This window comes from Temnothorax nylanderi, unplaced genomic scaffold (genome assembly GCF_030848795.1).
Source record: "Temnothorax nylanderi isolate EJ_2023f unplaced genomic scaffold, tnyl_v1.0 TNYL_tig0041_pilon, whole genome shotgun sequence".
In the NCBI taxonomy this organism is placed as follows: domain Eukaryota; kingdom Metazoa; phylum Arthropoda; class Insecta; order Hymenoptera; family Formicidae; genus Temnothorax; species Temnothorax nylanderi.
Genome location: NW_027249103.1, coordinates 564,397 through 589,162, shown reverse-complemented (window position 1 = coordinate 589,162; position 24,766 = coordinate 564,397). Strand labels below are relative to the sequence as shown.

The window sequence follows — 24,766 nt, the reverse complement described above, 5'->3', positions numbered from 1 at the left end:
GTTTAATGGGGTTACAGCGTGAAGCTACTACCGAAAATGCAGTACCCGCGCGACGCGGATGAATTTAGGAGCACAGGCTAAAGTATATTCTAACAGCGAAACTTTAGTGCTTTCAGTTTAAGCATCGTCCCGATTAAAGGAACGTAATTTGTGCTTGGATTTTATTTAAATCAAGATATTTATCATTACATTGAAGAACAGGATCATGAAATATTGAAAATATATAGGTATGCTTGAGAAGAGGTTATCTCTTTATTAATTAACGTCGGATTCGTGTAAAATAAATATTGTGCCGATAAATAATTATCAACGAGCTCTGATAAGTAAGAGATTTATAACAAGATTTTCTCTCTCTTCAAGAGAAAAGAAACAGCAAGATAGATGCATTTACCTTTTCGAGACAGCCTGTATATAATATTGATGCGTGCAGTTATTACTAATTATCTTGTTTACTTCGCCTTTGAATTGCCGATATTGATTACGTTTATACAGTGGCTTTATAATCTGTGTGATTTTATAACTACCGTATATACTATCTGATCCAAAATTTTTCTCCTTTTTTATCATAATGATCAATTAAATATGAGCCTATTTTACACTCTAAACATTTAAATCAATCTCTTTTGATATATATATATCAGAAATTGTAGTTTAAGAATAAAAAAAGAAGTTCCTATTTAAATGATCATTATGATTAAAAGAAGAACAATTTTGAATCGGATAGTATACAGCAGTTATTAAACCGGATTATAAACCGTTGTGTAAACGTAGTCAGTAGGTAATTATTATTGATAATGAAAATGAAGGTACGAAACGGTCATTGACGACGAGCGATCATGCGTCGGTGTACATCTAATAATTACGTACGTTTCATAAGTACGTCTGCTACGATCTCGATGCAGTTCTCTACACGTAACTCTCTAGGACGCTTACAGCTTCACATGACATACGTGTGCTTTGATTGAAGTAAAGAGATAATACCGCCATATATAATGATGAATAAACGCGGATTTCGGACGGACGGAACCAATATCATCGTAACTCGCAAAAAATGTATTTGTTTCATATGTTATACGGAAAAAGAAAATTTTACATACATGATCCATTATATTCTGTCAGGTACCATTATTACCGAAACATAATATTATTCGTTCCTGAATAATATTCATGTTCGGAAAGTTAATAAGCGTCATATCATTGTCAAAGTATTTTGTGTTTGTGATAGCGAACAAATGATAAAAATAATATTGGATAGAGTATATAAGCTGAAGTGCACAAAATGACGGATTATTTCGAAAGAATGCTTTCTTCAAGCAGCTTTCATTATGAATTCATTATGATATTCATTATGATTCTTTCTGTTGTAATAACTTCGTAATTTAACTGCGGCTTATTCGATTGTCATCGTATCTTAAAGAAGTATTATTAAATTTTTTTTTTCATCTGAGAAGAAATAACAAAATCACGTCAAAGCAGATAAAGTACCGCGCTTTCTTTGGAATATATACATATATATCTGTTGTTGTAAGTTATTTATAAGTATTTTTGGTTAAAACTTAAATTTACTTGTTTTCAAATAGATTTTGTATGTAATGAGTCACTCCCTGAGGAAGTTATAAAATATACGTTGGCAGTGTGTAGAGGAAGATGAAATAAATAGTTGTTTATAATTTATCGTTAAACATACATTTGACATTAGCGTCAGTGAATATTCTATGTCCCATTTATTAAACAGCCTCGCTTAATTGTTCCCTAATTAAATTATGAGCTACATTTCCGCGACGGGGGAGGGGGAGATCGAATTCCATTATAAACTTATTACTGATATTCGAACTTTTCCGTACGTATATCCTGTAGTTTGTTTGTCCAACTCCGGGCGGTAATGAGGAATATCTAGTGTAAAGTGTCTGGATGATCTCGCGCGAATCAACACAAATGCACGATATTATGGGCCGTGTGCGCGAGTGCGCGTAATATACTCGTGAACTTTCATGCGGCCACTCAAAAAGCCGCTGAAATCGAGTTACGATGTTATTGCACGAGAGAGGATCAACATGTTCACACGAGCTCTACGATGCAAGGCCGTGCAGCGTAGCGAACAGTGCTCAAAATATTAGATCGATTCATAAGCAATATCCGTCTACGATGCTTCCTTTATATCGCGCCTTCCATTTATATATTCCCGCATGCATTTACGACGATATTCGTCGCTTTACGCCGCGGTGGCAAAGTATACGGGCGGTATTGTTACGGCATTGGCGCGATCGGGAGACTACGCGCGAGCGACTATTCGATAAACTATCGAGTCTATTACGCCGAGATTGAGAAGATTTCTCACCCGAGGGTGAGGAAAACGTAATTCTGAAATTACTTAGATAATGTTCAAAATCCTTCGACGTAGTAAAATAAAAACCTAAATAAAATCTGTGTGAAATTTAATGTCTTAAATATCCGTAAAACCACATATACATGGAATTTCTTTATAAGTAGTTGAGAAATACTTGTAAATTAGTGAACATGAAGCGTATATAAAAATGTATCTGAATTTTTAAATGAATTACTGCTGTTATAATTTCTATTATTATCATTACTGTTACCACTATTGTTAGCGTTATTACTATTGCAGTTCTATCATAATGAGAACTCCACTCGAAACACAAAGCTGCTTAAAACTCCGCGGAACATCCTTCCAATCTCTATCTATAACGATACCGCACCACTTCAGAATGCTTCGCGTTGTTCGAGGCTTACTTATGAATCGTCTGGGCAAGTACATCGTGGACGACTTCGTGGTCGATCGCGGATCGACTCGTGATCGATCATTCTCTCAGTACGGTTGTTCGCGGCCGGACGACTCACCTGTTCGCCTCTCAGGGAGATTCAGGGTGGTGGCGCGAAAATGCACGGTCTCGCTGCGACCTTTGGCGTTAGTCGAGTAAATGGAAACCTCGTAGTTGCTGCCGGGGTCCAGATTGCTGACGGAGAAGACGGGCACCTTGCTCGTCTGATTGTAGATGGTCGTGGGGCCGCCGCTCTTGCCGGACCCGGCCTCGCGGTCCACCTGCATCGTGAACTTTTGCGGCAGGCCGCCGTCAAAGCCCTCGATGCATTCCACGTAGATCGAGTCGGTGGTTTGATTTAACAAGGAGCAGTTGTGCGGCATGTCCGGGCGGCCTGTTGGATTCGCGCGCGATCAGCGTCAGTAACGGACACGATTCTGCGTGTTGATTAGCGACGTAATTAGCGAACGTGAATGAATGCTTAATTGGCGAATTTCGAAGGTATTCTATGATACTCATAGGAGAATATCTGACCCGAGACAAAATTGATCCCGCGAACGATCATGATGGTATAGGAATCGTTTGTATAGTGGGTATCGTGAGAACTGTGTTAATTAATTTAATCACGTAATTTCATCTAATATTTAAAGACGTAATTTGTTTAAATCGGAATTGTTTAATTGAGAGACAATTTCTATTCTATTTTTAAATTATTTATATGCCGTTGTATATTTGTAGGAAAATTTGACACAAGAATTGATCTCGAATGCCCAAAGGAATAATACTATACATCCACTTACTGCTGTTCAGTTTTTTATCTATACGTGCAGTTTCACATAAAGTTGAAAGACTCTCCACAAAATGAAACAATCACCTATTTTAGACGAAAATGAAGCTTTCAAAAAAGCTGCTGACAGAGCAACTGTCTCACGCGCGCTTCTATACAGATTTGATCGCCTCTTATCGGCCGATACGAGTTTAGTTTGAATTTTCGTTTTTGTCCGAGCGACTACGGTACTCAAATTGACATGTCCCTTTTACGCAACGTTCACTTTAATGACGGTTTTTATTGCTTGTTCCAGTAGTTTAGTGCCAAGTGCAGTACTAAAATTGCGTTTGTCACGTATTGATGCCCGTTCGTCTACGACCTGTTCCGACCTTTGCGAACGAGGGGGATTTCCCCTCGGCGGAGAACGGATTCTTTCGCGATGTGTGTAAAAATGCTTGCGTCCCTTAACCCGTTTGCACGCGAATATTTATGCTTACTGCGGCGATAAAAATGTAGCGATATCTCTTTCCAATGTTTTGCGCGAATATATTTCGAGCATAATTTTCTTGGTATTATACCATGTTAAATTGACTGTATTTTACACTGTATTAAATATATATTGACCTTCAACAAACCGCGTATTAATATATGTGCCGATAGTTTGAAATATTTATAATATAAATCATAATTGTGGAAATCAAACATCTATAGAAAATAATAATACAAAAAATCTTTGTAATAAAATTTGCAATGACTTGCTACTTTTCTAATATTTCACGAGTGTATCTGGGAGTTCTTCTATTAAATGTAAAGTTATATTGATGCATCAAAGATATAATAATGTTTAATATAAACTGCAATTGCAAAGAGTTAAAATAAAGAACTGACAGTATTAATAAAAAGTATACAAATGCATATACTCGGTACAAAACATCGCAATTCTCTTGTCGTCATAATAATAGACGTAAATGTGAAAACGGTTCTGAATTTACTTTCTTTCTTATTTTAAATACCATTATGTCTGTGGCTTTATATTAACATTTTTTACTTATTCCTGAGCATTTTAAAAGTACAAGAAAAAGTATTACAAGTAAAAAAATTCGAGGAGCGCGTTGATTTATTTTTAAGTTACATCGAGTTCCCTTTCCGGTTTATCGAGATGCCGATAATTCGATGAAGACGCAGTGAATTGCAGAACGCGTTGCATTTATAATTTACCGGATGTCGGATGGTAGTGTTTCGACGACAAGAAGAGTAAATGCATCGAATCTATCGAATGCGCTTTTCAAGAGTTTTAGAACGGCGCAACATTCGTCTATTAAAATCGATTGCTGTACTCTAAAAAGTTGTGTCGCAGCTGTGACGTCATCGAAAGATTTATCCGTCTTCGTTCCGTTTGATTTATTCATCTGGTGGCGACAATGTTAATATCAGCGATTTGCACAGCCGTATACAAAAATATCAAACGTCGCATCATTTATGCACATGTCATTTATGTAATTTACATGTTTGTGTTTTAATTTAGTCGCGCTTCAAAAAATTCAAATGCAGCACACGCGATTACGATTCCAACTCAGGTAATACATTCCGTTTATTGCATTATTTAATTATGCCCACTTTAGATTATTTGCATGTAATAAATTTTTGTGAAATTATTAATTGCATCGTAATTGGTTTCAAAATTTTACTGCAGCAATTACAATGTAAAATGCAGTGACGCATTTAATTACGATATATCCAAGCACGAAAAACGCGTCTGAATTTTAGTAATTCTTATTTTCGGTATCGACGCGCAGATAAACTGATGCTTATGTAGGAACGCGTGAATGAATCTAAATAGTCGTAAATATTTCTTAGCAAATCGATCATGGCGAAGAGGAGTACGCGCATCGCGCGAGGACATCGTGAGACGTATGTGGGCCAGATCCGAAGCAATTTTTCAAGAAGCCCAGTAAGGTCGAGCACTTACCAGCTGGCACGATATGGTAGACGCACGGCTCGAGCTGAGTGCCCTGGTCATTGCTGCCCCAGCAAAGGAGAGTGCCATAGTCCAGCTCGGTCATCGGTGTGTAGGATGCTGTCGAGCGTGTACGGTCGCTCGTGACGTGCGCCTGAGCTATGTCCACCGCCTCCATTGTATTATTGAATTTCCAGGTGAACGATACTTCCGACGGGTTCGCCTCTAACTCGCAGGGGATCCTCGCGGTCTCCTGTCGCGCCACGCCAAATACCTTCGTCTGGCCGTGCTGGCATACTGGCACGACTGGAAATGTAAATGTTGGTTCGTGCGGTGAGAATGTAAGCCTCGCGTCGCGCGAGTTTATCTTTTACGACAGCATCGATGCGACGATAAATGTTATTTGATAGCAAAAGTACACGATATCTGTTTTCATGACTCGTCAAATGATCCATTAAATTATTAAACTTGAATAATTCGCGAGGCACGTAGATAAAGGGGATATAATGATCTGGACAAGAATCTGTGCTGTTACTTTCTAATTGTGGTCGTTAAAGATAATAATAATAATGAAAATGGCGAGTTTTATATTGAGCCATTGATAATAAGAGAGTTACTTAACGTTGAAAATTACTTGGGATGAATTAAACCTCAACAGACGGAATATATAATGCAATCAAATATTCTTAGCTTATTTCAAAAGAATCATATAACATTCTTTTATATAAATATATAGATATAACATATAGGATTAATTACTTAATTAATTAACCATTTTTAAAATTAAACGAAATATAGTTGGCGCCTGTTTCACAGTGAATATCCTTCATCTAGTAGATACATCGGTAACAGGATTAGATATTTTCATCGATGGTCTGTATCGAGGAATGATCGACATGTAAATTCTAGTATACGTCGAAGGCTAATATGATTATTAAGCACTACCCGTAATTAAGCATTAACGATGGAATTCATGTCCCTGCACCATTCCCGAGTTTCGTGTCAACCTCAGTCGACACGGTATCTGATATCGCCGTAATATACATAATACGCAATATACATGTATATATCCTGTAATCTACATATTGCAATAGTGCGCCATTAGTAGAGCATGTCTTCATTGTTCGGACAGGGTGGGGGGCACTCGCATATGTTCTTGAACAATGTTTTCCCCTATTATATTCTCCAGGAAACAGTTACTAACATCGTTTCACAATTCATGGCCACTGAAAGTACATTGTTACCCACTCGGTAAGAAAATAAGCCTGCGGCTGCACGCAACTCTTTACGCTGCGGGAGAAAAAAAGTGGAGAAAACCCCGCATTTTCTCCCGCATTTTCAAGTATGTACTTTGCGAACTATTCACAGAGCGGTTTGCAAATGAAGAAACTGCATATGTAAATATGTTCAAGATACTCCCATATTTTACCGTACTAATTAACTTTCTCTGTCGTAATGTGAAAATAATAACAATAGAGTCTACGCTTTCTATCGAAATAAACTTTATACTTCTTGTTAGATTATATGTTAGAAATAGAAAAAAGGATGTCGAGGTCATGGAACCTGTATATGTATAATCCCTGTATATAATCCTGTGAAAGATATACTGTATGTATTGTGTATCTCTTCTGGAAGCCACTTGACAAATGGATCGTTTTGACAAATGGACCATTTTGGCAAATGATCGATTATATCTTTGAGAAAAATGTATTTCATGGAACATTGTTCGAAGCACACATTTTTCTCTGAACTAAGATAACGACGTGACAATTAAAATAAACGAAAGAAATGTATTTAAGTGTATACACATGCGTTACATTTTTTCAATTTGATTTTTAAAATGGGAAGATATACGTATAAAGTGAGAATGTAGGATCCACGGTCTACGATTTTTATCATAAAATTATCATTAAAATTGAAACAATTCTAGCTTAGTTATTACGCATCCGAACGCGTTCATCAACGACTCGGGGGGGGGGGGGGGGGGCGCGATCGATCGTTATCTCCGATAGTATCTGCAATTGACATTCACTTCCACGGACGAAAGAAGATATTCGGTGTAAGCTGACAAAGGGTCCCCTGCGACCTCGGCTCAGGACGGAAGTCTAGTCCGTCTCGTCTGGAAATTCAATAATACTTTAGACGTAGAAGTGGAGGAGCCGTAGAGCATGCGGGATATCCGGCGCACATATAGAGACTAGAACCCTTCATTGATTAGATCAGTCATAAAATTCCGGACGGTATCCGGTGCCTGCGTATTGCATCCCCTTTGTACTTTGCACAGTTGTCGAAAGACGTCCGATCTTGAGAGGGAGGGAGAGGGGGGACGCCTGGAAAGGGATGCCGCTCTGGACAGCGTCCCTGTCCATGCATCGCGCAGGCTAGTAAGAAAGGCGAACCTTTATCCTTTTACGGCGATCGTCGAAAAATATCTTAGGGATGTCATAAGGTTGCAATAAAGGTCACGAGTCGGAGAGCGACGAGCGTTACGCGATTACGCGGCGGAAACGCGATTTCGTATTTCCGCGTGTACGCAGATATCGCGCAGTGCATTCGCAATATAATAAGCAATAGCGAGCTTTATAAATAACCGATCGAATAATACGTATACCAATCATTTATCGTAACGTCCTCTCGCTTGGAATTCTCTCCAAGAGCTGAACTCACGGAACCATTAGGATAGGACGAGCCACTTCATGTACATTGTTCTGTAATACTCGAAAGCGCGCACGAACTTGCGGAAATAAATTAATATAAAAGTTTGCCGCGAAAAATCTCGAATGCTCAGAAACTGCGCCGCGGTGAAAAGAACTTACAGAACACATCGGCGAAATGGACTTACACAACACGACGCTGAGAATGTAAAGTGCAGATTTTTACATCGAAATTGTTGATAATAGTTAAACTCGATGCGCGCACGACGCATATACGCGATCACCGTGTATCCCTACCGTTTTCAAGAAGTGGATTGAACTTCCGGTTTAAGAGGAGACTTACTTCAAATAATTTCATCGTCTCGGCATCAAATAGAACTTGTTTCTGTTTCCCGCGGATAAAAGCGAGCGTCGAGGACGAGTACGTCGCGATGTCGCGGAAACACAGGATATCGCGATCGATGGTCGAGGCACTGACAATAACCAATTAATGCCGGTCATTAAGCATCAGTGACAGATCGCTCACGCCAAGCGTCCGTGCCAGCTATCGAAATGATATCTGCGCCGTGTATGCATAATTCAACGGGCCGCAATATCGGCTGCATCGTGAAAAATGCACGTCGATCTGTCGCGCGTGGGTCGCATGGACATACGCGTAGAAGCGAAGTATGGAGGGTGAGAGGGCGGGGGGGGGGGGGGGTTTGCTTTTTGTTCTATTTGGGAATTCGGTCGGTCCATCTCAATTATCTACGAGAGCGAAACAGCGTCAGGTATAACGTATCCTAAATATTTCGGGTCTATAGAGATGTTTCGAATATCAAATATGATTGGAAGATCCTTTTAGCTTTTAAACTATACGTGATGAGAACTAATACAGAATTAATTTATTTTTAATAGTTTTGTTCTCTCTCCACGCGATATATAATCCTGCAATGCCATACATATAACTTATATATCAAACTAACAGTTCTTTTCTCATAAAATATAATTTTATCGTCTTCTATAATTTCTTCTTCCTATAGTGAAAAAAAATTCCAGCAAAAAGTGTTATTCACAATTTCAGGTTGAAAACTGGAAAGAAATTTTAGATTTATATTCTGTTTTCAATCAGTTATTTCTGTCAAATTTTAAGTTTTGAATTTTTAAAGAAGTTTTCGATTTGCTGCAGTTTGTGTGTAACAATAACAATTTTGAGATGGTTAAGAACCGGGTATTGTTAGTATATGGAGTGAAGAATAGTTTCTACGCGCATAGAATAGATTTAATTCCAAATAAGAGTGTCTAACACCCAAAAACACCTTACTCGAATATAATGTATTTATACGCATGCTATTTACTTAACTGGGAACGGGCTGTCTTGTTATTACGCGAGCGCTTAACGAACTTCTGTCTCTTAGGGGAGAGTAATATATATATATATATATATATATATATATATATACACATATAAATATATATATATATATATATATATATATACACATATAAATATATATATATATATATATATATATATATGTAGGTATATATATATAGGTATACATATAAACACACACATACACACATATATATGTATGTATAGAGTTAAAGTCTTTCCGAGTGTCTGAAGAGTATACGTCTTTAGAACACGCGCGGAGGACGTCGACCCAACAGAGTTATCGGATATCCTGCCGTTGACAGATTCCTTAGGAGATTTAACGGTACATTAGTCCCGGAACATCCTATACGGGCCGATAGGGTACCAGACTCGGCATATTATTCTATGTTTACGGAATTTGCGTCACATGAATCTTCGTCGATCGCACGGGGGGGGGGGGGGCGGCCTCGCGGGCGTACATCATCGTCGCGCCGCGCCGCTGAAATTCGTAAGAACGTCGCCGGGACGTATATATACGTCACGGGAATTTATAATAATAATAATCTATGGCGTGCGTGTACATACGTGCGTGCGAGACCGCGCGCGAGTGGCCATTACGTCAAATAACGAAGATTTATGCCCGCACCGTGGCGACGATGTACCGCTCGCATAGCTTATGCAGGCAGGTTCACGATGCAACTATTATATATCGAGATATACCCCAGATATTATATGGATCGAGCGTGGCCGGGACTTGGGATGATACATGTGCGTCGATGCCTTGCTTAATCAGATACATTAATTAGCTTGGCGTTAATGGACCCAGTTAGATGCGCGGCCACGCGGGGTACCGTGCCGCCGCGCGTCGCGTCGACCGATCGATGGATCTTCGACGCGCGTTATCGAGCGTCGTATAAGCATCTCACGCGCGCGTCGCGCATGATAACTATCGGCACGACGACATGACACGGCGATACACCGTGCGATAAGGCTTGTGCCTAGGCATTCCCGAAGTATTCGATACCGAAGAATTTCACGGAGAATTTTATCTTAATTGAATACCTCGATTAATTAGCGTTAATGAGCCGGGTTGTGCGCAATCACGTCGCAGCTATCGGACGAGGGATCTTCAACGGGGTAATTATCGGTCGACATATGCCGGCTGCATCCAACACAATGGCTTTCCCGTGAGATATTAATACAGGGGAGTAATTAATTCGCCCCGCATTCCGCCGAGAATCTCTCCCCGGTATACTCTCCCGGAAAGCTGAAGAATCGCTCAAGGAATTTCGCCGCAAACCATCTAAACGCCAGCGGGGGGGGGGGGGGTCGTCGGCGTATTGTTAAGGATTACAGATGGGTGACGTTACGTATCGATCGATCGCCCATCCGGGCGACGTCTTGGCTCGGCTTTTTTCGCGCGACTACATAATCTATCCAATCTATCACGGCGAATAAATCAAAACGCCCGGCGAGAAATCGAATTCACTTTTGCAGCGCGAATAAATGTCCGGCCCCGGCGGCTACGATAAATTCATTGACATATTTCATCCGGGGCAGCGACGGCGGCGGCAACGACGGCGGTGGCGGCGGCGGCGGCGGCGGCGGCATTCTAGTTTGCGCCGTCGTGTAATTAAATTACAGCGAGCGGAATCTAAAGTTAGCGAAACGAATTCCGCGAGAGCGCACGTATTGTGCCGATAACACGCTGGCTGACCGATGACGTACGTATCTACTTCCGTCGCGCGGGGGATAGAGACGCGGTCGTGTTGGATCGAGCCAGTTATAAATCGGCACGATTTTGTTGCCATACGCGATGTAAAGCGCCAATACTTTTACCGTATCACGATAGTCGTCGGTTATAGCGTAAGTTATACGTAATTCGCCGCGTATAGCACACTACACGAACATTTTAATCTCGGCTTACTTACTTATATTTATAAATTCGATCGAAACACATAATCACATTTGATGTACGCTAATACAGGCCTGTATTGGACGAAGGATTTGTCATAAAAATTTTAGAAGATAATTTTACAAAATATACTGAGAATGATACACCGTTAAATGTTAAAGGATAAAATTGAACCATTTTAACTGTATGTTAAAATTTATTATTTTGACACAAAATAGTATTATTTTAACTCCATTGTTTTAATTAAATTAACGACACATTAAGTAGGAGTGGCGACTTATAGGAATGGTTAAAAATGACTCAAATTGAGTATAATATGACACTAAAAATTTAACGGTGTAGATTACGAAACATAATAGAGATTTTGTTTCTCTCGAAAATAACCCTTCGAAGAATTTAAAATTCATTTTGGTCCTGTCTTAATCCTTTTGCAAAAGGCGCGCCATTTCTTTCTTGCCCGTATTATAATTTTTGACATCTTTTGTATATCATGTCAGAATAATGAATCAACTATGATAAAGAGATTCTGAGAAAGCAATTCCAGCAAGTCAAGAGAAAAATCGCCTAATAAAGACGAAATCTCGCCGCTACTACCTTCTTATCGTTCGATTTATATTCGCGCTAAATAAAAGGGTTTAATATTTTATTCGCATTAAGGTCTCGCATAGAGTTCACGTGACAAAAGTGCGGCGGTTATAGAAGCGCCACGAAATTGCCGCGACGTGTAATTAAGTATTAATCGCGCAATTTCTATTTCAGCGACCTGGATTATTTTGCGCGCGGCTATATCGGTTGAAAGGCCGTGTGTTCATGTCATGTTCGTTTTGCGAAACCGCATTGTACGTCGAGAGAAAATGAGATCGCTTGAAGGAACTTTGCACACGCCCGTCTCGTAAGAAGTATTATGATAATCCAATATAAAGAGTATTTTGATGATCCAATATAAAGTATTACGGCACTCCGCTTTTTTTCTGCAGATACTCCGGCACCGGAGTTAAAAGAGCTTAAAAAGAGCAAGAGTCACAAGGTGACTTTGTACTCGTAACGCGAACTCCATTTTCTCGGTGTATCTTATTCATACGGCATTAATACACACTTTTGACAGTAATATAAAACAATAATTCGTATACTTTTATTATCAGAGATAAGTTATCTGATATGGGTCAATATGTCTCTCCGACTGAAACACGACGTTGTGTCATCTATTATTGAATAAAGTACCACGGTCCTCGTGTCTTTTGAATATTTAAGTTTCCTTCAAGTTTGGGAGGACAAGAGCGGCGCGTTTTTTTTTGTCGTATTATTCTCGCGTCACGTGAAATTTTATTAATGCTGCATATCGTGTCTCACTGCAGCGCAATGCTGCGCAACGTGCACATATAATATTCTTTTCTTTTTAAATCTTAATGTAGAGTAATATTAAGTTTACATATGTAAGCCAGTTGTCGACCAGTCGCTCCTGGCTAATTACTGTTATCGCTTTTAATCGCTCTGCGTTCCAGTTTAAAACCCTCCGATTAAGTGCGGCGTTAACTTCAACGAGTAGCAGAACGGCAAAGAATTTTTAGGCTCCATGCCATTAATTACGGGTTGTTACGGCAATGCTTGCCTTATAATTTGCACGATACTGACGGAAGCTCGAATTCCGTTCGCACAGAACGCAATTACATAAAAATCGAGCAAAGATTCAGTCGACGACAATCTTCGCTTGGAAAGTTAGTATCGATTCGTCTAAGGCAACGTACGTCGAGAGAAGCTTACACGTGATCGCGTTAGAAAGACGCATTGCAGGTTGATGAATTTTTAAGCATCGTGTCCAGAAAACGCAGTTGGAATACTTTTAAAGCACTTCTCGCCAATATTTCGCATTATCCAACTTTACTGTTATCTAACGATTTACAATCGTTACATTTTTTCCTTAATGTACATTACTTTGAGTAATTAGGATCGACAAATTCGTCTGCTACAATAATGTTATTTTATAATAATATTTCTGACCCACTTGACCGATTTGGATTCATATAATGAAATTTTTAAAAATTAACCAAACTAATTTTTCTCCAAATCAAATATTCCATTCTTTTCAAATTATCATTTTCTTCAAAGATATATATAACAGAGAATATTCTAAAATTATATATAAAACGTATTATATATATTCAGGAAGAATACAATACCTTTCGCAAATATGCATATAATTTTGGTTCAAAATAATTGAAGTCTTTATAGGTGGAAATATAGGTTGTCCGAGAAAATCTGCGAATTCGTGTGTGCGAACGAGTAACGTAGCTTAAGATTTTAATTCAGTTTCAGCACGTATAATTATGCGCGCGGCAAGAAGCTCCTCCTCCGGGCTCTGCCGTATCCGAGATCTTAAGCCGCTTAGTTAGCTGTAAAATAGCGAGGCTGCAGCCCGGGGGAACAAAGAAAATACGGATTATACGGGAACATTCGACGTTCACGAGACTCGTCCGTTTACCCTGCCAAAAGGGTTATTAAAACCAATATAATCATGAGTATAATTACGCGAAAATTTTGCGTAGTTTTCACCGGAGTTGCCCCAGCACAAAAATGCGCACACATGCATCCAGAGTGAAATTTTTGTGAAATACGTTTTGATGAGAGAGAGAGATGCGTGACATCTTTACTGACATATACCTACTCTTGGAAAAAAATGAAGTCTATTTTAATATAATGCTGTTTCAACAGAAAAGAATAGGAAAAATTAGCATAACGGCATGACAATTTCAGTTGAAGCTTTAGTCGGAGACATCCTGCAACGTCAGTTAAATAATAAAGGCGGATTTCGTTGATACTGCATTCATAAAGCGATGAAACGATTAAAAATTCCATTAATGCTTTAACTTTTCATTATAATTCAAATCGGTTCGCAATCCGATAGAATTCTTTCATATACATATTTCTCTCAGATTCAAAATTCTATAAAGTTAATAATACAAATGTAATTTCCAAATAAATTTAAAAACAAATTTTTATCGCCCTTACTATTACGAGTGTTTAGATGCTTCTTGACATATCATTTCTTTCATCAGTGTAATCTTTTTTCTTTCTTTTAATTTCTTAAATTTCTTTTCCTTGCCACAGTTTCATTAAATTCATGTATCAAGAATTTTATTAATTTATTAAATTTTATTAAAATTGTCTTGTTTAATTATTTATTAAATAATTCTATTAGTATAGACTCTATAAACGACCTGTACATACATTATAATTAAGAGGGAGAGGAGGATGGAGTACTGATCAACTATTAATCCGCGCACGGATTAACTGTGGGTAATTTATGTGCGTTAAAGCCACTAAATACTGATGAGCGCACCTGCTATATAAATGGTGGCGTATGTCAGTCAGTCGTAAGTTACACACATACTTAAGGCAGGGCTACTCGGGTTATGCGCGTACGTGCATATGTTCCTACGTATGTAAAGCATTTGGAGTGATTTAGTGCTCGCTGAACTCTACAGGGCGAAAGGCATTTTACTTAGAAAATGCAAAAACAGACCAACGCGTATATATATCACCGTAATAAATTTCTACCGAATTGTGCAGCGAAGGCGGCAATATTTCTCGTTAAAATCTAGCAAGAATCTCGTGTTATTTCATTATCGAATGAAATATATCGCGTAATACGTGAATGATTGATGAATTCAGGATTTATAAAAATCACTTTTTACGTCGATAACATCAGCTACAACTTTTAAATAAGATAAATGAGAAAGATAGGAAGTCTTCAATTTGCGACATGATCAAACTATTATTTTTTGCCTGATCTGCGTTTATTCGTTTCTTGTAAAATCTGTATCAACTAATTACGCAACAAATTTTACTATTATATCCGTATAGCATCTCGAGTTTTATAACTCATAATCTTTGAAACTAATATCGGGTCTGTAATCCATTTTATAACGCGTTGAAAAAGCTGTCGAAACTTACTTATGGTGTTTAAGTTAACGCGTGCATGCGAAATTGCCTTACGGTCGTCCGGCTCTCTGCCTCCGGAACCTTTATGAAACCTTGTTTTCTTTTATAGTGCGCGATACCGAGATATTAAACGTCGATATGAAACTGAGATCTCGCCTCGCCCGCACACCGAATGCGCGGACATTTCCTCCTACGCGCCGGATTTATGTCCCCTCGTAAACAAAGCGCGCCCCTAAGCTGATTTAACGTCGATCCGCGCATACCGGTGTGTCAGTATCAGTTACGTGCCAGAGTGCGGTGAATGCAGTGACACAGAAATTAACTCTAACGTCTGGTCCGGAGAGACTCTAGACTCGGAGAACAACGTGACGCGTTCTGCCATTCCTATTTCGGTTAAAATCGTCGTTTCCCAGTCGATAGATATAGGGGACGCTGAGGAAATTTCGTCTATAAACTCTGAAATCTCTATGCTGGAGATTTAAAAAGATCAAAGAATCATTCCTTCTCTAAATATGAATTTAGAAACTCATTCTGGTTTAAATAATTATAGAAATCCGTCTTTTGCGAATTTATATAATATTTAAATTTAAATTATAAAATTTCAACATACATTCCAAAACGTTTGCAAAATATGACTAAAAAAAAAATTTTATATAATTATTATATATTTTAAACAAAAGTAATCGTCGATTTAAACAATTATGAATTTTAGAAATCTAAATATGAGCACTGGCGGTGGATTGTCATGAATAATAATGCGAGAATAGTTTAATTTAATTACAGCGTCAATGTAGATTATAGCGAATGACGGGAAATTCAGGAGATATGTGTGCGTATGTGTAACAGTTACTCACACTTTATGTCCAAGTTCAGTGGATTGCTCTCGCCGTCGCCCTCTTGATTATTGCCGATGCACGTGTAAATCCCAGCTCTACTGCGAGTGACACTTTGCAGCACCAGGCTCTGATTACTTATTATCGTTCCGGTCGCCGTGTTGTGATACAGCGGATTGCCCTGCGAATGCGAAATCAAACGAGATCACGTTGTGTTTACAGATACCGTGAACAAACGCGGCTCAGAATGCAAGTAATAGACTACTTAATCTTGCAAGAGATATTTAGCAAATCGAAAGATGCATTCTCGAAAGCGGGAAAAAAAACAGATCAGAATAATCTTCCTTGTCTGACAAAAAATTTATGAAACAGTTGGCTACACAATGTAAAATAATAAATAATTCCAACAATAAGTACTATGGATGGCTAAGTACACTTGCTACGCGCGATATTAACGCTGCAAAAAATACGGGTGAACTTTTTGTCCTTTTTTTTCGCACAGGCTAAGCTATAATAAATCCCGCATGAGAAATTCGCGACGAGGAACGCTGACAGTTTTTCGATCTCTCGCGTCCCCTCGTGTTGCATGTGCGACTTTCGAGACTGCGAAAGCGGCTTTGAGTTTTCACGAAACAAATTTCGAGTCTTTGAATCGAGGGAATTGATTGGGATTTGCGTTTTGCGGTGTTTCCGCGTATACGACATTCGTTCGATAAGAGCCACCGAAATTGGCTCGACGGATATCAAAGTTCGAAGAGCGTTGCAATAACACTTTAATGTTACAACATATAGATTTCAAATATTATCCCTTTGACTTATTTTGAAGATACATTTATCAGTGATAAGTCAAAACTTGTAACAAGTATTTTTTAGACTTGTCTCTTAGCAAACTTTTTTCTTGGCAAGTGGTGTCAATCAATAACTTCTAAATATAAGTTATTAATAAATAAATGTATCTAGTATTATTATCCGTCACTGCATGCAATGTTATTATCTATTATTTATTTATGTTAAGTAGACTTTTTAGTTTAACAGAACTCTCTTTTTTCGTCTTATTAAGATATGTATTGTTAACAATTAAGAGATCTTGCAAAAAAAAAAAAAAACGTTTAAATAAATTCGCTTAAAAAAAGAGATTAAAGAATTTATTTGAAAAAAATTCTTCCATTTTTTAATTTAATGACTATTAAATGCCGTGAATATGTATTTCGACGGCAGTAAAAGTTACGTTTTGTGTCGTAGGATTAAAAATAAATTTAGGATGATTGAATGCAATTGCTCTCCGGCCGTTTAATTGCGACAGGATATATCTTGATTTATACCTGTGATTCATGCTGTGCCATCAGTTCCAAATCAATCGTGTCTCTATGACTTTATCATGGATAAAGACAAAGCGTTAACGATTGAACGGATTAAAACACATTCGGGCATTGACAAATGGCATTCTTATTAATCACTGATAAAATGCTCCGATTTATATATCTGCAGTTCGATCTACGCTGTTATTTCCGTCTCATATCAATCACGCGAATCATTCTAACAGCGAGAAGAAAAACATTGCGTACTCGAGCGTACGTTTAGAATAAATTCGGATAAAGCGACGTGATGCCGATGAATTACCACTCGTGTGGACATTTCAATATTCGTGTCGCGCGATTCATGTTGGGAATCTCGTATCAAACACGCGGATTATTCCGATATTAGTAAAGGGAAATCAGAGTTTTTACACGCGCAGTACTTGTTTGGTAATTAATTAAAAAAAAAAAACCGACACTACAACATCTCTAATATTATCTTCTAGTTCAAATAGAACATAAAAATATTAATAAAATGATTCTAAAAAAATTTTACGCATTAGATATTACAGCTAAATTATTTTGAAAGTTTATAATACGACACATAAAATGTTTTGTAAATAAGGCGCATTTGGTCACACCTGATTTGCTCGATAATGTTCTCTTAAAATTGTCAAAACTCGGATTTCAGCATTCATTAATCAGAAACAAAGATTATTGACAATCAATTCGCATGCGTATTAAAGTATTAAAAGTTATATTACGTATTAAACCGTTAATAGTTATATATACGTTATCTCGATCACGCGGAGGGGGAGGGTCTAATTTGAGACAAGGACAATTACGCGACTTTCCTTAAAATGCAAAGTGGTTGTGAGAAGGGTCCGGTTGTGAGAAAATTTCTAAAGCCTGGCCGCTCTCCGAAGATTAATTACTGTGCGAGGGGTCCGCTTTATATGCGTCCTGCGCAGTGTCTCGGCGATACGAATCCCAGATCAAACGCGCGAGTTTTCGGACGGAAGTTGGTGTGACGCAGGTGCGCGCCGTCGTTCCCTTATCTCGACGCGATTAAGCTTCGTCGGCTTATATTATCGATTTCTGAACTGGATTCGTTATCTGCGCCCCATGCGGTGCGCGAGCTGTGTGTGCGGACTCACGTTATGGCGCCAGGAAACCTTGTAAACCCAGGGATTGGACTTGATGTTGCACTCGAAGTAAACGTCGATACCCTCCCGAATAGCGCTCGAATTCAAATTGCTGCCAAGCTCGAGGGTAACCACAGGCTCGTCTGAAAACAGAATCGACATCAAAGCTGAAGCGCGCGAAATGTGCCAATATGAGAGACGCCGCTTTAATTACAGTAATTGGCGTTATTAGTGCTTACTGCTTAGATATCGATCTAAACAGAAAGAAGAAGAAAAAACGCGAAAACGTAGACGTTTGGATAAGAAAGGGAAATTGAAACTTTTCTTTTAGCGCATTTTGATATACTAACGTCAACTCACCGATCGACAAATATCATCTATTTGACTTAGCTTACTTGTAAATTATACCGAGTTTCCAGAACTCGATTTCGGTTTACTTTTCTTTCCAGTCTTGGCCTCTTATTCAGAGTTAAATATTTTTTCGCACGTGTGATTTGAGTAATAGAAAGTTATAAAAAATCATTGAAAGACTGGTTGGTCGATTAATAATCATTTCTTGTCGAAGTAATAGGAAGTTATAAAAAATCATTGAAAGACTGGTTGGTCGATTAATAATCATTTCTTGTCGAAATATTCGAGACAGAAATTTCGTTAATAGTACCATTCGCGGCGCGGATGTATAGTTTTCGATACCTAGTCTCGTAAATAAATGGTCAACCGCATCGAGTGCTGGCGCGCATTTTCCCATTGAGAGACCGTCGCGTCGTCCGGTATCCGTTCCGCGGTATTATCTTCGCGGGGAATAAAAAAAAGATCGCCGTATCGAGTCGTTACTTATGATTCCTTTCGCGGCAACGCCGCCCGCGAATCCGATAATACCGATTCGCCGATTCGCGCTCACAATAAACGCAGTAAGAGTAAATTTTCTCGCCGTTTCCCAGCGCCGTCCGCTCCGCGGAATTACGGGCGGACGCGACTAATGGAAAAAACCGTGGAAAGACGAGGAAATGGGGCTGCCAAGGTAGTCGAAGTGGTGGAAATGCGGCGCGTAATCGGACTGAATCTTCAGCGCGGCGGATCGGCATGTGCCATTAATTTCCACGCGAAACTCCTCTCCCTCTCGCTTATCCCGCGCGCTCTCGCGTATCTCGTTCTCTCTCTCGCGGACCGGTTAGAGGAAAACTTTTATATTGGACAGTGAAATCACGGCGTTAATCCTGGCCGGCTGCAGCGTCGGACTGCGACGCTTCGCGGCGATTCGTCCTGCAACTTTGCGTATTAATGGCGTTGGAAAGTTGCACCGGGGGTGCAATTTGGACTACGGCGTGGACGGCATCGACATTCGCCCGACGACATGACCGTTGGGCCCCATGCCGATATCCCCCGCGCGCAGATAAATTTGAAAGAATGTATCCAACACAGGAAACCGTCGTATTTGTAAACGTTTCTGGTTGTCGACAACCGGCGTTGAACCGAAGAAATTCAGAACATCTAACGCGAAAAGAAATTTTCGTCAATTGCGAAATTAGCAGTGATATTGATCGAAAATATTTTATTTTTATTTATTTATTGAAGATGCTTTGACTGTTGCAAGGGATTATTAGCGCTCCGCAGCGCATACCCATTCTCTCTCTCTTCTCTTTCTTTCTCATACTAAATGTAAAAAAAATTATATTAGATCACTTAACATTTAAGGAAATAATTTGTATGTTTCAATTTTGTTGTGTAATCTCCCCTCGATCAAAATCATTGAGTAATCACTTTCTTAGAATGTAAATACTTGTGCAACTTATTTTTAAATCTGTACTGCAAGTTTATTCTTTTATTAAAATAAAGTAATATAATAGTATGCTTCATCTATTATCGTGTTAATATTAATGACAAATTCTTTCGTCAAATTCGGATCCTTGGCATTTAAATCTTAAATCAAAGCTAATACCAAATTAAAGCAAAATTACTGATTGATACTCTTGAATCTTAAATTACAAGTTTCTTTTGAATATTAAAATATTTTAATAATTTTTCATGGCAGAAAAATCAGTTCAGCCAAGGAATCTATTGCTATCCAGGTTTCAGTGTAATTTTTAAAATAAAATAACGTAACCGCTGCGATGAATTTGATCCCAACGGTAAATGTTGTTGCGTTTTACGCAAACAATCCGCCAATATAGCGGCGGGATGCGAAGTACAAAGAATAGCTTAGAGAAGTAAATTCTCGATTGAAATTTTAATGTTGACTTTATAGAGCATACGTACGATGACATGCATGCGCAATGTGCTTGTAAAAATATTACATTGATGGAAGTTTCTATTGTGCGATCGCATACGCGAGATGTGAAATTGCGAGAACACCCCAGTGCGTTTTTGTGAAAACACTCACGGTATATATTGAGCTTCCATCCTTCCTCCATCTCCGAATCCGGAATATCTGGTACGCTGGCGCGACAGATGAGGAACTTTCCGGCGTCTTCGATACTCGGCACGAATGTGAGGATGCTGGTTGTTACGTTGCCGTCGGGACTCGTCTGCCGGCAACGAGATTTCATGAATTTAAAACAGTTTACCGAATAATTTAATAATCGCGGTATGCATACACATTCCGAATCGCCGTCGTGATCGGATTAGAGCCACTAGATCACAATAATTACGCCAATATTGGACCTACTACTAGTCAATTACAGTGCCCAATATTCGCATCTCTAAGAGTTTACAATCATCATATTGGATAAAATATAAATTGCGCGATTGTTGCGTTTATTTTAGAAAGTACTAATATAAGCACATAAAACAAACACACTAATGACAGAATTGAAAAATTAATTATGTAACAAATTTATTCTCCTGACAGTAGATGATACTTACATTAAATACAAAATTGAAAATTAATTGTGTAACAAATTTGTTCTCCTAACAGTATTACAGAGAATAACAATACAAAATACATTAATAATAAAACTGAAAAATAAATTGTGTAACAAAATTCTTCTAATTTATTAATATTTTAGATAATAATAACAGAAATTTTTTTTATTTTTTACAGCTTTGCATTTTATTTGGTAATATTAGTAAATAATTGAGCTTATGCAGTTTATACATAATTAACAATCTATCGCAAAAGTGCGATATGTCTGTGAAAAATTCGTTTGTTGCCTCGAAACAGCTTCTCGCGTGCAGTTTACGCAATTCAGTCAATTTTCGAAAAATAAGAAAATAAATTAAAAAATAATTGCAGACACACTTGGAGAGTTCTCGGGGACAAGTGTGTCACGTGTGATTTACGAGAGTGCATTAAATCGCCGACAATCTATTTTAAATCGTACCGTCTCCCGTGCATTTCGCAGTATCATGTTCCCTTTGGACCATGTGATCGTCGGGCTCGGTCTGGCTCCGACAACCTCGCAACCTATCTCGTAGGTCTTGCCGGCGCTAAGTGGACGGTTCTCTCCTTGAATCTGGACCCAGAGCGGTTTCACTGTAAAAGAGTGTGTCACACTCGGATTTAAGCACCCATCGATCCGCGCGCGGGTCGTGAAGCTAATAGAAATTTCTCCAGTAAAGACTAAATCCACCGACGCTTCCCCGGTAAATTGTAACAATCGATACGCGACGATTTTTAAGCACCGATTTAATATAATAATTAAAGAAAATTAATAATTATGAAGACGCATTTTTGGAAGGTGTATATAGGCATTTTGTAATGCAATTGATCATATGCGTCCCTTCTTTCCTTTTCTAATACTGTATTTGCAATAATATTTATTATATGATAAATAATAATAACATATTAATGATGTTATTATATTATCATGATTTGCAATTTAGCCGTCAATTATTAACAGCAATAAATATTAATATATGTATTGTGCTGTTTACATACTTTTCCACGTAAAACGGAACGAAATTTATGAAATGAAATTGTTACTTCTTTTCACTTGCTTTTTATATCGCAACCGCAAGATCTCTTTTTGTCGATACTCACAGTTCATATCAAGTGACACCGAACTTGATATCGGCGTCACCATGTTGTTGTTCGTGGCTTGGCAGGTCAGAAACGCACGCAAATGTTCGCGGCCTAACTTTTCCAATTGCAGCACGTTCCGGACCCTTTTAGCATCCACGGTCTCGTAGCTATTGTCCAGTAGAGCAGTTCCCTGCCACCATGTCACTCGTGGTTGCGGTCGCCCTGAAGAAACATAAGGGTCCAGAGTGGTGAATACACGTCGGTGCTACGTCGCGCTAATGGCATCCGCTCAGCGTGTAATCGCATCTCGACTTAACGCACCGTTATATAGGCAGAAATATGAAAATTAAAATCTTTATAGTCACGCTGAAGTCACTGAAGTTTCTGAGAGAACGTAATTTAAATTCCAAAATAATGTGCTAACAACGTGGTTGCATATTAATCTTTTTGAAGTAATTATCTTTTAAACATATGTTTTTTTATATTATTGTCGGAAGACTTTGATCGCCATTCATTTTGATAAGAAATTATTTCAAATTTGAGAAAGAAATATAAGTACATATTGTGCGTCACATACATCTATTACTGTCGCATAAAATACTATTAAAATAAAAAAAAATTAGTTTATTACTGAGAGAGATTAATAAATTATTTTGAAGCAGCCACAAAATTCTATTGATATGCGGTGTGACCAACTGACTAAAAGATATTCACCAAAGTTTCTACAACATTTTCTACATCAAGGCAAGAGACAATGCCTTTTAGTTTTATATTTTTCCAATATTCGATATTTATACTTTGTTTTATCTACGAGAAGACGTTACCTCTATTGCTCGAAATTCAAAACGCGGGGCCACGTGTAATACATTCGCCTGGAAGTGTCAAAGAAATCGAGCCGCATTTATTTTGCGTAACTCAAGTACTGCAAGTCGAGGCAACTACATGGCGCCTGAGCGTTATAGAAGGCGAAATGCACCGAAAGTGCATCGACGCGTCATGCACTTACCACCGGCGGCGACACATGTGATATTGAGAGACGCTCCTTCGCTGTACGGGCCAAGGATGTAATGAGGAATATGAGACCTTCCATCTTCGTCCAATATGCTAAGCTGCTCCGGCGGTACTGTAACAATTTTCACAATAAGAAGCTCTTCATCTTTCCTCTTATTCGGAGTGTCTATCAGAACGGTGTCTATCAGAATAAAGGAGCTTGGGGACGAATCAATTTACGCGACGATGTATCAATTTTATAACGTCACCTAAGAAGATAAAACGCTACTACGGCGATGTCAATAAATCCCCATTCAACGCAAACAAAAAGATCCGCAAGGATCAGAGTAAAAAATCTTTAGAAAAGTAAAATTTAACGCTAAAAAAATGTTAGAAAAAGTATGCACTTTATGTAAAAATGTTTTCAGCAAAGATGTCATTAAACTGACACGCAAACTGCTCCATGGAATATTTTTGAACCGCTAAATTTGAATTTAAAACGAAAATCTCTGAATTCAAAATGGCAATTTTAATCTGACGGAATTAAATACAATACAAAACGTGAAAAATTCTAAATGTACGTCAGCCGCAAAAACTGCAAGTATGCGGACGGCGTACAGATACCTCGGTAGCACGCAAAGTGTTAATGAAGTCGAGAGAATGGCGGTAATTATTGTTATCAATTTTATTCTGATCTCATCTTCGTAATAGCGCCATTTATTCCACAGAAAAGAATTTAAATAAAACTGTGCTTTAAACACGCTTATTCCTTCTTTATAAAATAATTTTGGCGTAAAAGAAGAAGAAAAAATTCGAATAATAAAACAGACATGCAAACGTCATAGATGTTACTTACTTTTTTAAAGATTGACTTAAGAAACGAATTGTTTGTGTAATGAAATTGGAATTTTTTCATACGACATATTTATCTTTTCCGAATTCAAGTTAGGCTCTCGCAAGTATATATTATAATCAACACTACACTGAAAAAAGAAAAATACTTAGATCCAAGAAAATATTTTTTCACATAGTACCAATGGCTTATTTACTTAATATAATCACATATTTATTTAGAATTAGATATCTTTACTTAAATTAAGTAAAAATAATAATTTACTTAAATTAAGTAAAAATATCTAATTCTAAATAAATATGTGATTATATTAAGTAA

General features: G+C 38.2%; 1 protein-coding gene across 3 annotated transcripts in view; it reads right to left on the bottom strand.

Moving 5' to 3' along the window:
* LOC139771532 (protein turtle homolog B) overlaps positions 1-24,766 on the bottom strand; it is a 235,199-nt gene that overhangs the window by 16,037 nt on the left and 194,396 nt on the right. For all 3 annotated transcript variants that reach the window (XM_071704377.1, XM_071704379.1, XM_071704380.1), the window contains exons 5-12: positions 23,612-23,728; positions 22,624-22,827; positions 21,965-22,116; positions 21,025-21,169; positions 18,657-18,787; positions 16,226-16,385; positions 5,519-5,812; positions 2,860-3,174 (exon numbers count right to left, since the gene is read on the bottom strand). In XM_071704377.1, coding sequence (XP_071560478.1) covers positions 2,860-3,174; positions 5,519-5,812; positions 16,226-16,385; positions 18,657-18,787; positions 21,025-21,169; positions 21,965-22,116; positions 22,624-22,827; positions 23,612-23,728 — 1,518 coding nt within the window. The remainder of the gene's footprint in view (positions 1-2,859; positions 3,175-5,518; positions 5,813-16,225; positions 16,386-18,656; positions 18,788-21,024; positions 21,170-21,964; positions 22,117-22,623; positions 22,828-23,611; positions 23,729-24,766) is intronic.